At 50.1% G+C, this 14,338-nt stretch overlaps 1 protein-coding gene across 1 annotated transcript; it reads right to left on the bottom strand.

Moving 5' to 3' along the window:
- Window positions 1-12,219: 12,219 nt before the first annotated feature.
- SOX14 (SRY-box transcription factor 14) lies at window positions 12,220-12,942 on the bottom strand. The gene has a single exon (XM_061168001.1). The coding sequence runs from the start codon at window positions 12,940-12,942 to the stop codon at window positions 12,220-12,222; it is 723 nt and encodes a 240-aa protein (XP_061023984.1).
- Between the last annotated feature and the right edge of the window lie 1,396 nt (window positions 12,943-14,338).

The raw sequence follows: 14,338 nt of genomic DNA, 5'->3' as shown, positions 1-14,338 counted from the left end.
TTAGGACTCATCTGTATGCTGACCAGGGATGTGATTCTAAAGCTAGAAAAGGAAGAAGTCAATGAGCCTGTTGCCAAGCAGTTCTGTAACATCACACCAAAGCAGGGTCTGGGCAACTAAAAGGCTTTGGAATGTCCCCAAATTGCCTTAAACCTAAATATTTGTGATAAGTAACTTTGTTTATGCCCTGCTTTGATCATCCTACAAAGACGTGACAAATGCAAACTATTCTTAGCAAGGGAATGCAAAATCCTTGGTATACCATGATTGACATGCAAGCACTCAATACAGGATGAACAAGCAAAAATCAGTGTTCCCACCTTAAGGCAAAGACACAGAGGCTGGGCAGATTTCAAGAATCTGGCTGAGGAATTCAGGGGCAGGATAAGGGTAGCAGCTTTTAACTAAACCTGATTAGAAACAGGAGAATGCAAAACAGAATTGGGGGAAACATTTCTTCTTCCTCTTCCCTACACACTATAGCTTCAATTGCTAAGCTCCCTGGCACAGGCAGCTTCCTCTTTAATTGCTCTCTTGGTCCCCCTCTGCTCTACCTCCATTGAAATGGAGCATCTGGAAGAGCCTAGGGACTCGACTGTCTGCTCTTCAGGGAATCTGTGTCTATGCCTTGCTCTTGTTCAGTCTTGAAGTCATGTCCAACTCTTTGCAGCCCCATGGACTGCCAGGCTCCTCTGTCCATGGGATTCTCCAGGCAAGAATACGGGAGTGTTGCCATTTTCTTCTCCAGGGGATCTTCCCAACCCTGGAATCGAACTCAGGTCTCCTGCATTGGCAGGCGGATTCTTTATCACTGAGCTACCAGGGCAGCCTGCTCTTTGATGATTCATGATTAGCTTGGTGATGTCCTGGTCCCTGGCTATGTGTGTGTCAGCAAAACTTAGAATTAGATAGTGAAACTTGGGCCAAGAAGGCTGCAGCAGTGTGTGGCCCTGCTAGTGAGAGCACTCCATCCATGGTGGCAGGAGATGTGGATTCATTTCAGTTCTGCATCTCCTTATCCACCTGAGAGAGGGAAAACTTTGCAGCTCCTTCACCTTACCCTGAAATTCTACATTTTCTCCTCTTCCTTGGTTTCATCCCCAGTATGAATTCTGTGCGTTCTTGGCTGCTTCTTTTACCCATCTCCAGTGAGTCCTTGATTTTATAGATAGTGGTAGTGAATAGACAGGTATAACTGTTCTGTTGTGAGGTCCATAAACCCTTGGATGAGTTATGAATGTCTCTGAGCCTCAGTTTTCTCCTGTGAGAAGCAGGGGTAATAGCAGTACTCACCTTCTGGTGCTCTAGGAAGAATTTAACAACATGGAATATCTAAGGCAGCTCACGTGCTTCTTTGCACAGAGCGCACAGTTAACACCTATCTAATAAACCTACTGCAGAGTACATCTCCCCAGGGAAGATGAAGACAGATCTTCAGAGTCCTGGAAAGAAATATAATCAATTAAAACATATCTCTAAAACACATTTTACTGAAAGAGAAAAAAATAGTATCTTTTAATTCTCTACCTGTGATGGTATCTAAACAGTCAACAATGCTGGCTTTTCTTTAAATCACTGATTTCAAGAGACAAAAATCTTACCCATTTGAATCCAGTGGACTGTTCTACCCACCAATCTGGGCACAGTCAATGCCCCTTGGAGTGAAACACAAGTTTTGTGACTTTCTTTTCTGCATCTAAGCCAGGGAATTCGGTAAATGAATGGTCAGAGGCTTGGTGCTCAGACTTTGGTGTCCATGCAGGGCAACAGCTGCCCAGTGGGCTCTGGGAGTCTTCCAGGCTTGTCTGATCATTCTCCAGGTTTGTGTCTTTTAGTACCAGGGATTTCTCCTAGGAAGACAGTCAGAACTTTTGATGCTGCCGGCCATCATTGAGGGAAAGAGTGTGAGAGTGAATTGATACCATCAGTTTTCTGTTGTTTGCTGTTTAGTCACTAAGTCATGTCCGATTCTTTTGCAACTCCATGGACTATAGCCCACTAGGCTCCTCTGTCCTTGGATTTTTCAGGCAAAAGTACTGGAGTGGGCTGCCATTTCCTTCTCTATGATACCATCAGTAGGTGCCCATAACCCCATTATTAGGAATTTGATGATTCATTGTCAGTCGTATGGCACTCCCTCCGTCTTTCCATTCCCACCCTGTTTTACTGACAGTTTTGTGGAACTGTCACTTAAGGGCTCTGGGTTGCTGTGGGTCATGGTGACTAGCTGCCCATTCAGGAAAGTAAGGAATTTGAACCATAGGGGTTGACAAGTGCATTCATGGATCAAGGCCTTTCCCCACCTTATTAACTAAAGAATGCTGCTTGGATATCCAGAGGATGACCAAAAGACAGAAATTAATACAAATCCCTTTTGGTGTCAATCCAAAGATCTTTTTTTTTTTTTTTTTTTTCAGACTTTATCCTATGTTTGAGCCCTACCCAACTAAGAAGAGTGAAATTATAATGGTAATTTTCTTTTTGGCAACAGTTTGTCTTGAACCAATTTACCTGTTTTCCTCCAGATTGTCTCCTAAGGGGATGAGGGCTCCTTCTTTCAGTGGGTTTGATGATTCAGAAGCCCATCACATCACACAAAGGTGGACAGTGGAGATAACTGAATTTTTGTTCCCGTTAAAAGACGAAAAAAGAAGAAGGTAAGAATAAAATGTCCCTGCAGGATGTCCTCTGAGAGTTGGTATGGGAGAGCAAGAGGCAACCCCCAAAGGAGCCTGCAGTCTTAGTGTGCCAGGAGAACTCCAGAAGAGATCACCAGCAGAAGGATGGGACTAGGACATAGAACGAATGACAGGCATGGCTTCAGATTTGCTGATGAAATTTCCTAAAATACAAAATTCAAACCTACTGCCATGATCACTCATTTTACCTGTTTACTATAAAATGTGTTTTCAAGAAACACATTTTATTATTGTTTAAAACACACTTTAAGTTGTTGGAGCAACTTTGACCATCTGCAAAGGGAGTGAAGGTTGTTAATATGACAGCAGATTGACCATCTGATGACAATCCTCTCCACCCAACAAATCAGCTGTGAAGGCTGCTATAGTGTGCTGTGTAATACACTTTGAATTTTACCAAGCCAGTGGTAACAAGGTGGATTTGAACCCAAGAGACAGCTAGAGCTGTCACAACAGCAGATAGTAAGTTGTTTGTATTTACACCTTGTTTGTGCTCACTTTAACTCAGAGTGTAGCTTATTTATATACATATATAAATGGCTCATTGTAAACCAAGAGTATATTTGGACCAAGTTCAGCTACAGATGACTTCCGTTTTTTCTTGTCAATTTCCTTCTCAAAGAGAATTCAAAACAAATTGATCCTTCTTATTAGGTATAAGTATTGCAAACAGTCCAGAAAATCCAGGATGTAAAAGACAATGATAAGGAGAACATTTTAAATGCCTTAAAGGTGTCATCTCATCCAGCTAACTTATAAGCACTTACTTCAAGTGAATCTATGGAGTTTGTGGTAAGAAACACACATGAAATATCTCAACTTCTGGCCAAGCTGTTATTCCTTTTGCCTCATATTCAGTTTGTTTGATTAAAAATTAGATGGGAAAGTAAATGTATTACCATAGCAGAAGGATGTGAGACTGGGAAGAAACCAGCATGATGAAAAATGATGCTGATAATTTATGAAGACCTATGAAGAAAATTTCTGATCTGACAGCAGTGTTCACATTTTAAAAAGGAAAACTAAACATAAGCAGGAGGAGGAAGAATGAGAAAGGGGAGGGGAGAATGAAAGAATTAGTCTTCAGGGTAGAGAAACTTCTCCCATGGGAATGCATTTACTGTTTTTCGTAACTGTGAAAACCATCATCAGATGCTGACAGTTGATCTTGTCCTTGCTTAGGTCTCCAATCATCCATTTGGGTGACTTTAAACTGGAAGTGATACTATCCCTTTATTTGGGTGAAAAGTATCTATCATCATCTTTTATTTCAAGAAAAGTAATACCTATTCTTAAGTAATTGTCTCCCCTTGGAAGCCCCCAAATGACAGCACCTCTCATTTCTTTCTTGATATATGCAAATTTTGCTACATAGGTATTTAGACCTTGCAACTCACAACACAGAATATTTTGTGCTGCTCATACCTTGACCAAGCAGGAAATCTTCAGGGAAATGTGAACTTGCTCATGTCCATAACAACTCTTCTAATAAAACAATGCATTACTGACCCAACATCTGACTCTACATAAGAATGCATCCTTTGGTACATTTCTATGTTACACAAAGGTTTTCAACTGGTAAATGTCTTTCTACTGCATGAATATTTTATGAAAAAATAATCGTATATCCTCTGCATATAATCTTTCAGGCTCAAACTGCAGCAAGAATGAAAGGTGACTATGGTTAAAATTTTGCCCTAAAATCATAATGTTAAATTATCAGGGATATTTGAAAACAACAACAAAACCTTCCCTCTTTACCTATCTTTACCTATTTCATCTCACTCTCACATTATTTTAAAGAAAGAAAACTTCATTGCATATTCTAGAAAAGTGTATTGATGGGGGAAGATTTAACAGAGCCAGAGAGAATGTGCAAGGAGTGAGAAAGTGAATTGATGGATGGATGGTTAAATGAATATAAATGAACTGACACCTTTACAGGAAAATAACATTTCTTTTCTTTTTTTATTCTATAGATCAGTGGGTTTTGTATCTGTAATTCTTTCATATCAGCAAAGAGGAAATAAACTCTCATGTAAATCATTTCCCCCCCATCTGGAGCATATTAAAACCATGTCCCCCCCCCCCTTTTTTCTCTTTTAAGCAGACTCTTTTTTCCCTATTTGCTTATCAGTTCATCCACCATTACATTTTAAATGAAATTGCGAGACTCTTGTCCCTCCCCAAATTTCAGCCTGATGTAAGAAAGTGGGAAGCAGACTCTTCTTGCTTTAGAATAGTGACCTAGATTCAATTACAGATAGATCCAGAAGAGAGAAGTGACACCTCACAATTTTCTTAGAAGTCTCAAAGGAAAAATTAGAAATCCCAAAACAATACTTAGTGGAAAAGAATCTGTTTATTTCCACATAATACCGACTTATTTTTTCTCTCCCTTAATTGCATTGCTTTGGTCCATTTAATTGTTTCTGCTATAACATCACAATAGGCTTCCCAAGGAATATTTAGAATCATAAAAATCAAGGAAATTTCTGATTTTGTTTCTGAGAGTGGGTGTCTATGAACGGGGTATGTGTAATCCTGCAAATCGAACCCAAACAAGATAAAAAATAACCGCATTAAAAAAAAAAAAACCGCATAAAAGGTATATTTTCCCCCTTATGTTCTAAAGAAAAAGCAAACAAATTACAAAAGCGCATTTCTTACGATTGCATTTCAGACAAAGCATTGAACAAGGAGGAGGGTGGAAATCAGGGGCATATATGTTTTACTGGTTTCCCAATTACTGTGAAAAAAAATGTGGTCAAAAGAAACTGAAAGAGAGAATCCTGTGATTGTGCTTATTGACTTTTATCACTAAATTAAGCATATAAATGACCTGAACGGGTGGCTTGGTATATTAAATTAAAAAAAGAAGAAGAACAATGATTCTCTCTTCCCTTTCCCTCCCTCTCTGATCTCAGCCTGAAAGGAGTCTCGGGGAGATAAGAAAGATGGGATTCGGTTGCGCTGCTCTGGTCCGTCCTGCTTCTCCCGGGATTGGGAAGCAGTAGCCTTCAACGCAGGATTTCCGTTCGGGGTTTACAAGAAGCGGTCTCAAGCCGGTGTTGTCCCAAGACCAAAGCCTTGGGGAACCTTTTAAATGCTCCAGCGCGAGGGAGGCGGCAGTGGGCGGGCGTGGACACCTCGCCCCTCGCCCCGGGGTTGGAGCCGCCCAGCGTAGGAAGAGGGCAGAAGTGGGCTCGCGTCTACGCGGGTATCCGAAATGAAAAAGCTGCAAACTACGCAGAAGTCTGGGGTTGAGGTGCAGAAAACAGAGCAGAGCGCCGCGTGGGTTCTCGAACACTCGTACGAATGGGTTTTCCTAGAGAAATTATTTCAGATTCTGGAAACAGGGCTCCAATGGGCGCTGGCCGCGGCACTGGGGACATGGGTGCGAGCCTGGCCCAGCAAAAAGGGTCCCCCGGGTCGCGCAGAGGAGCGCAGCAGGCTCCAGACCCCGGGGGAGCCGGTGGAGGATTGTTTCATTTCAAAGTGAAAATCTGCAGGCTTTGGGAAACGATATTCAAAAAAGTATATAATCTCCATATGCCGCTCAATGGAGGATCCTCATAATTTACAGCGGCAGATAAGGCTAGAGGGTGTAATAAAAAATCTGAAGCCCTCCCCTCCCCCTCGCCGCCTCCCCGGAATTGCACCTTGGGCAGCGGAGCAGAATCCGGAATGTGAACTTCTCCCGACATATGTTTCCCGCAGATAAGTAAACAATCTGGACGTGAAATGGAAATGGTAATTAATGCAGTAATGCTGTTACACCTCGAGTGTGCAAATCCCATTGACTCGCCGCGCCACGGGGGGTGCCGGGCTAACGCGGACTGGAGGCGTGCGCCTCGGCCGCCGGCTCCCTCCCTCTCCCCTCCCTCCTCCCTCGGTCCCCGGGCGGGGCGCCCGGAGAGCCCGCGGGGGCTTGGCCCGGCTGCAGGAAGTCGGGAGCAGCTAAGCGGCACTCGGGACTCCGAGATCTCCGCCCTCCGCCAGCTAGGAGGGTGCGCCGCGCCAGCTCTCCCGCGGCACCCGGCACGCGCCTCACACCCACCTCCCCTCTTTCGCCCGCAGAGCCTCGGGGCTCCGAGGTGCAGCGACCCTGAAACACCCAGGAAAGGCAGGGAGCGGCGGGCGGCGCGGAAGCCTGGAGGTGCAAGGAGGACCAGCACTCAAGTGTGGTGGATCGTCCCGCAAGCGTCCGTGGGGTCGCCTCCCAATTTCAGGCCGAGTGGAACCCGGCAGGCCGGCAGAGTTTTCCGAAGTCCCTTCAGTGCCTGCCTCGAAGGCGGGGATCCCGAATGCATTGCTTCTCCCAGCCCAAGAGTGAAAAAGTTTGGAAACCGCCACCGGCTTCCCGAGTAGCGCAACTCCTCCACTTGGCAGCAGAGAGGAAGCTCGTGGACTTCTTTCGGTCTCTATCCGGCCTAGGCACCTGCTCCCTTTCCCAACTCGTACCAAACTCTTGGGGCCTTTGGGGGGTCAGAGAGGATGCCCAGAGCAGAGATGCGAGCATAGAGGTTGGAGAATCTAGGGAGGCTGCCCAAGAACGCCCCGAGCCTGGGGCTCTTCCCGCTTTCCGAGAGCACAAGTCACACCCGGGCCCCAGGGACAGGCGAGGAGTTCACGAGTGACGCTCCGCTGGACGCAGGTCAGGGGGCTGGACGAGAAGGGGGTGTCGAAGCTCCCTCTTTTCTCCTTCAGTCCCCTCCCAGTGCCACGGCGGACACTACCAAGCTGCCGGCCCCAGGCGCGCACAGAGCCGAGATTCAGGCAAGGTGACCGCAAGTCTCGGGTTTGGTGTGGACGCCCCAGGATTTCTAGCTGCCCACACCCTCCCCCAACTTAACTTTGTTTCTTCATTACTCTGCAACAGCCCTGCACTAGCGTTTCTGGCTCCAAGACAAGTCTCATCCCATAGCGCCAAGAAAGAAATCGGCCCAAGTAGTGCTCCTGGGTCTGCGAGGTCTCCGAGGCCAGGGCAGGGCCACAGCCTAGGAGCGCGCGCCCCTCGGCGGAGGCGGGAAGGACCGGCCCCAGTGTCTCCTGAACCCAAATTTAGTGGGCCCCTCTCTGCCTCTGTCTTCCTCTTTTAACACTTCTACACAGGTACCTTGAGCCCAGTAAAGAGATGAGAGTTCTTAACAAGAATCTTGTGAGTTACCGGATATTCAAATTCAAATGACTTGAAATTCATTGTCCGCTTGAACAATGGTGGCACGGCCTGAGCTGGGGAAGAGCCGAAACAAACAAACAAACAAACAAAAAAACGAGTCCTCCGGGGCAGTCCTGGCGCCACCGCTCTCCAAGTTTCCCGGGCCTTGGCAGTCTGGGATCTCTCCAAAGAAGCTGCCCGCGCTAGAGAGGGTTCTCTGGATGATGTAATGAAAGTCCTCTAGGCCCTACCCTGCCTGAAATATCACCCCGTTTTAGATGACTGGAGAGATTCCTGGAGGTTATCTAGATCCTGCTTTAAAATGCAAATATTAAGGGGTCTCAGAAGCCACTGCCACCTCAGTACGTCTTACTCTTAAGTATCAGATCTTTCCAATCAATGAAGTTAGCAGTTCCAAGGAAATTGATATTTAAATAAGAAACTGGAAGGGTATCAAAGGTGTTTGGAGTAGGATCCAAAACTGGGGAAGGGCAAGAAAAGCTGCAGAGAGTCTCCAGGAGAAGCCAGGGGTGGAGGGGATCCAACCATCCTGCATCTCCCAGAAGAATGTGGCCAGTGTGTCCTTGAGCCAAAGGGCTGCCAAGGTTTAAGAAAGAAAACCTAACAGCCAAACAACTCTGCCTTTGCCGCGCCAGCGCCGCCCTCTGCCTTCCGGAGCGGTCTGTTGGCCAGGTTTCTGCGCTCCTAGAAAAAGCCCAGAAGAGGAAAGGCAGGGGCAAGCGCAGCTTCTATTGGGTCATTTTTTGTTGTGGTTGTTCCCTGGAAGCAATCGCACCCGCAGGCGAGAGGCCCGGGTCTGCCTTGCAGAGCCTGCCCGAAGGAGGCCAGAGTGGCGGGCAGAAGTCCCGGGCTCTCCGGCCGTGGGACGCGCGCCAAGCGCGCAGGGGTCGATGGAGCGGCCTTCTGCAGAGTCTCGGGCGCCCGGCGCGCTGAGGGAGCACTCATTCTCCAGACCAAGCAGTCTGGCCGAAAGAACTCCTGGTGGCTCTTGGCGCGTCGCGCGCTCGGGAGAAGCGGCTCTCCTCGACTCCGGCGGGCGGGGCACTGCTCTCCCTACAGGTTTGCTTTAATGATTTTCTTGAAAGAAAGAGACAGTTGTGAGCAAACAGGTTTGACAGGGACTGCTCCCCCCCCCATCCCCCCGCCGCCACCCCCAGGGGATTTCTTTTTGTCTGCGTCTGACTTCAAAGTCAGTAATCGGCCCGTCAGCGGCTTGACGGGGAGGATTTGGGCGGTTCGTTGGGGCGAGTCCCGGCCGCGCACCTCGGTGGAGGCTCGGCGGCCCGCGGGGCGTGGGAGGCCGAGCTCAGGCAGGTCCCTGCTGGGGCCAGGCCCCAGGAGCGCAGGGATAGAGAGGAGGTGTGATCTGCAGAAGCGGCCGGAGCTAGGTCTGCGGCTTTAGGTCCCAGGACCTGCGCTGGGCCCCCTGCTCCCTGCTGGCTGGAAAGAAGCCTCGGCTACCCAGCCGCCCGCGCACCGGCGCCTCGGGGCCACGGCGCATCCCAGTTTCCTGGAGCTTCTTTCCGAGTCCCCAGGGCCGGCTCAGTCGGGAACCCGAGTTTCAGTTTTCCAACTGCCGCCGCCTGAAGCCTTCCACACTCGGACCCACCTGGTGCCCCTTCCCAGCCTAACCCAGCCTGGAAGTCGGCTGGGCCGGCCGGCTGGGCGGTGCGCTGGGTTCCTCCTCGGCCTGGGGTTCTCTGTGGACCCAGGGTGCCGGTGCGCCGGGCTCTGCGAGGAGACACCCAGACCCCTGTAAGCTCCATCTTAGAAGATGTTAAGGGACACTGAGCTATGAGGGAGATCAGAGCGGTTGACAGGACTGTCAGTTGAGGTTATATCACAGCGAAACCGCGAAGCCTCCGCCCTGGGCCTCCAGGGCTTTCTAGGGGGAGGGAGGAGGGGCTTCCCCTAAGCGCCCGGAGCCCCCAGACCGGACGGCAACCAGAGGCAAGTCACTTCCTAATTGTCTCGATTTGTAAGAGGGTTTTGTGATGCTAAGTAAGCGTGGCGCAGCCCGCCCGGCCTCCCCCCCCCACCCCGGCCCCCCCACTCCCAGGCCGCCTTTGTTTACCTTCGCCTGATCGCTCATTTATTTATCTATCTATTATTTATAGGCGTCCCCTCCTATTCAGCGCCCGTGTATGTTAATTGTGTTATACCATTTAATTCTAACATCGGTCTCAAAAGAGCTCTTAATGAGAAAAGCATATACAACACGGATCACTTTGCTATTCAGCTCAGCCAGATGGACAACTGCTAACTTTTTTTTTTTTTTTTTTTTTAATAATGAAAATCCCCCTTTGACAAAGGGGCTCAGATGAATAGGCTCCAAATAACACCTCAAACACTTCTAATTGTTTTGAGGACAATATGCTAATCCGTGGTTTTCGGCTTTGGTGTCTGTTGACAACGTTTCAGCGCACTTGCAGCCACCGACTCTGGAAACAGCCGCGGCAGGGCACAAATCCCTCAACAGCAGCAGAAAGCAGCCCAGCCGCTAGGCTGCCCCCGGCTTCGCCCCATCCCTCTTAGACCCCGCACCTTATCAAAGTCAGTGAGAAAAGCAACCGACCTCAAAAATACTGGTGAGCTCGGCTGTGGGGATGAGACTGGGGGGAGACAAGGATTAGGGGGGCACCCTTCGATTTTGAGAACAAGTTCCAAAGAGTAGTTCTGGAAGGAATCAGACGGTCCTTTCTCCCTGTGAAAACCAGAGCAATCTTCAAGCTAACATTCACCCACCAGGGATAAGAAAAAGGCCATTTCCCTTCCTTAATAAACACAAAGGGTTATGAGTTATTTAATTTTTAGGATGTTTTAAAAAATTCCTTGTGGGAGCTGTGTCACTGTCGCCTGCCTTTTCCCATCTGCAGGGTCTTAGCAAAAAGTCTCCCACAGTCAAAAGTGGGAAACTACCACATGTTTTTCAATGTTTCTTAGACTTTTATATTTTAACATAGAAACCAGTATCGAGCCCCCAACCCCCAGAAGACCTAGCAACAGTGTTTTCAGACAACCTATTTAAACAAACAAACAAACAAACAAAAAGCCCATTCCACTTCTCTTTCCCTGGCATTGAACTTAAACACCCACTGCAGGACACAGCACTCTGCGGGCAATTGGTTCCCTATAGATTCTTTGCTTCTTTCCATTCCTTTGGAATTGGTTTAAAAGAAGAAAATGCACTCAAATTTCAGAAGTCTAGGTCAGCCTTTGTCTTAGTTCATTTGCTCCTCCAAGTGGTCTGACCACTTTGTGAAAAATGCAAGGAAGGAGTGAAGTCCCAGGAGCAGATAACTTTGTCCAGCCTCTAAAGGCAAAAAGTGGATCCAGAGGGCATGATAGGGACAAACCCTAGACTCTGGGCCCCTAGGCACCCGACCCAAGGGCCACCAGGCTCAGCCCACACAGGCCAGCTGCCAGTGCCACTGCTGAGTCGCTCTGTGTACACTCTGCCTCCTAGCCACCCAGCTTCCCGAAGACCTTGCCTCTCCGCTTCAGATTTTATGCACATCAAAGGTTACTTTTTGCAATGACAGATTGTCTTTATTCAAAACATCTTTGTTCAACAAATGAACAGAGTAAGGAGGTGAAATCCTTCTAGATACATTTCCAAGACATTGTCAAAACATTTATGACCATTGAGGATGTTTTTATTTTTTTTTAATTTTTGTTCACTTTCTACTTCCTGACTTCATAACCTGACATTCTGTCTAAAAGTAAACTTAGGTCTCTAGGAGCACTGCTTTATACAAAGTAAATAACCATGTGGGTCCTTTTGTTTTACCTTTTAAAGAAGCAAACACTATCATAGCATGATTTTAAATAGAAATGTTTTCCTTTCTGTGGTTTTAAACTTTTAAGCCTTTCCCCCCACACATGAAGAGCAAATGGCACCTAGTTGTGTCTGATGGCAAAACACAAGAGACAGCTATTTCTTCAGGGTGCAAAACAAACAAACAAAAAAAATGCATATTCTAGATATAATACCAGGATCTGGGAGTTCTGGAGTCCAAAGCCCATTGGAGTAAAGAGAAGGGGACATAAATAAAGCAAAACTGCCTACTTTTTTTTGTCCAAAGAGGGCACAGTCGGAGGTTCGTTTTGGGACTGTTGCGGTAGGGGCAGCTGTATAGCTGTCATAACCGTTCACAAGTTTCTGGCACCTGTCTGCGCCTTGGGTCCGGCGGGACGCCCCTACCATTCCCGTGCAAGAGAGAGAGGCAGAGTCTGGGGTAGGGTAGGGGGCATCTGCAGGCCCCGGCTAGGCGCAGAGGACAGGGTGCAGACCCCGCTTCCAGGCCGCCCTCCAGGTCTGGCAGGCCGGGATGGGGGTTACATGGCTGTGGCGTGGGCTGACGAATAGGGGTCTATGCCAGTCTTGGTCATGCCCGGGAAGAGGATGTAGGCGACGGGGGGCTGCAGGGTGGAGGCAGACCAGGCGGTACAGTTACAGGGCACCACGTAGCCCGGGTTGGTGGGGGACGGGTGCGTGTGCGTGTGCTGGCTGGGGCAGCTGAGGCTGCCGAAAGCGCCGTTCTGGTAGCCCAGGGTGGACGCGTAGGGCAGCGCGCCGGTGGCCAAGGTGTGGGGCACTTCACCCATCTTCTGGATGGCGCTCGAGCTAAACTGCGCGGGGTCCAGCAGGGAGTAGGGCGCCGAGGCGGGCGGCAAGAAGGCCCGGGCTTTCTCGGGCGCGCTCAGGAGGCCGTCGGAGGCCCCCACGGGCAGGCCGGCCGCCTTGAGCGGGTCCGTGTCGCCCAGGTAGGGCAGGGGAAAGACATACCTGTCCTTCTTCAGCAGGTTCTTGGGCTTGCGCCGCGGCCGGTACTTGTAGTCAGGGTGCTCCTTCATGTGCTGGGCGCGTAGCCTCTTGGCCTCATCGATGTACGGCCGCTTCTCTGCCTCGGACAGAAGCTTCCACTCGGCGCCTAGGCGTTTGCTGATCTCTGAGTTGTGCATCTTGGGGTTTTCCTGGGCCATCTTGCGCCGCTGGCCTCGGGACCATACCATGAAGGCGTTCATGGGTCGCTTGATGTGGTCTGAAGGTTTGGACATGGTCCCGGAGGCTAGGCGGGTTGGAGTGGGGAGTGCAGCGGCTCGGCAGGCGAGCCTGGACGCGGTGGTCGGTCTGCCTGTCTGTCCGTACTGAGCCGGGTCTCTGCGCTCCCCTCGCCTCCGCACCGCAGAGGGGAAGCCAGAGAGAAGCGCTAACCCCGCAAAGTTCAGCTGATCATGCCAGTCTCTGCACCCAGGCAGGCCCCGGGGGGCGAGCAGGGGCAGGAAGGGCGGGGGGAGGAGAGGGTGGCCGGCTGGGGGGCTGTCGGTGCCAGAGGCTGGGGCCCAAGTACGGGAGTCTCTGGGATTAAGTGACCAGGTAATTTGCTGGCGAGGGCAGGAAGCTCCTCCTTCTGCCCCTCTCCACCTTCGCCTTCTCGGGTCCTCTTCTCTCCTGTGTGTACGGCCGTGGCTTCCCTCCCCCCCCGCCCGTGGCTTTCCCGGAGCTGCCTCGCCTAGCGCAGCACCTGGCTGAGAATGCGGGGAGGCTGGTGAACGCGAGCCAAAAGCGGCGAAGTTCAAAGGCGAGGTGCGCCCGGACGGCACGCACTCTGACATAAGCGCGGGGCGGCGACTCCCCAACCTGGGCGCCAATCAGCAGCAGAGAAGGCGAGGGGGCGCACCTGCTAGCGCGCCAGCCTAGGAAAGAGAGAGCGTGACTGCTGGGGGCGGGGAGAGGTGTGAGCGACAGACCCGAAGAGCCAGAGAACCCAGCGGCCGACTCCGGACGCCAGATTTGGATTCCACCTTGTTTCTGGCAGTGTCAACAAATAAAACTCTTCGTGCCCATTTCCTTTCCCGGTTGTGCAAAGGAGAAATAGGGCTTCGAATACAAAGACCCGGGGAGCAAGTTGAGAGCGCGTGTTGATAAATAGGACAGCCTCGCCACGAAATGCAAGGACAGCAACCCCCCCCCCCCCGCCCCCGCCCCGTCCAAGATCCTTGGAAGCGAAAAAGAATATATCAAACTCAGGTTAAAAAGCGAAATAAACTTTTCGCGCAGTGCCCTGGGCGGTCCTTTGGCGGCGTTCTCACCGGACGCCGGTGCGGCTCCGTCTCCACCCTGCCCCGGGATTCGGCGGCGCCCGGGCGAGCTCAGCCGTGCGTTCCAAACCGATGCCCGAAGGCCTTGCCTCCGGCGGCGCAGTTTTCAAACCCTGGTTGGTGAGCCTCTAAGAGCACCACCGCGATCCGCTCTTCAGTTTCGTGGAGGGGGCGAGGGATGGGATTTCCATCACGATTCCTATTTATGTTATTATTGTTTAGTGTATTTAAACCTCCAGCTTTCCCTCCACATCTGTCCAAACCTGGGGGAAGTGCAATCTGAAGGTCGGCCGGCGCGGCGGGCTAGTGGTTTTCCCCTCTGCCGTTTCAGCAGAGACCCCTAGAGCGGAGT

Source organism: Dama dama, chromosome 19 (genome assembly GCF_033118175.1).
Source record: "Dama dama isolate Ldn47 chromosome 19, ASM3311817v1, whole genome shotgun sequence".
In the NCBI taxonomy this organism is placed as follows: domain Eukaryota; kingdom Metazoa; phylum Chordata; class Mammalia; order Artiodactyla; family Cervidae; genus Dama; species Dama dama.
The sequence above is the reverse complement of the archived record's forward strand: the minus strand, read 5'-3'. Positions and strand labels throughout refer to the sequence as shown.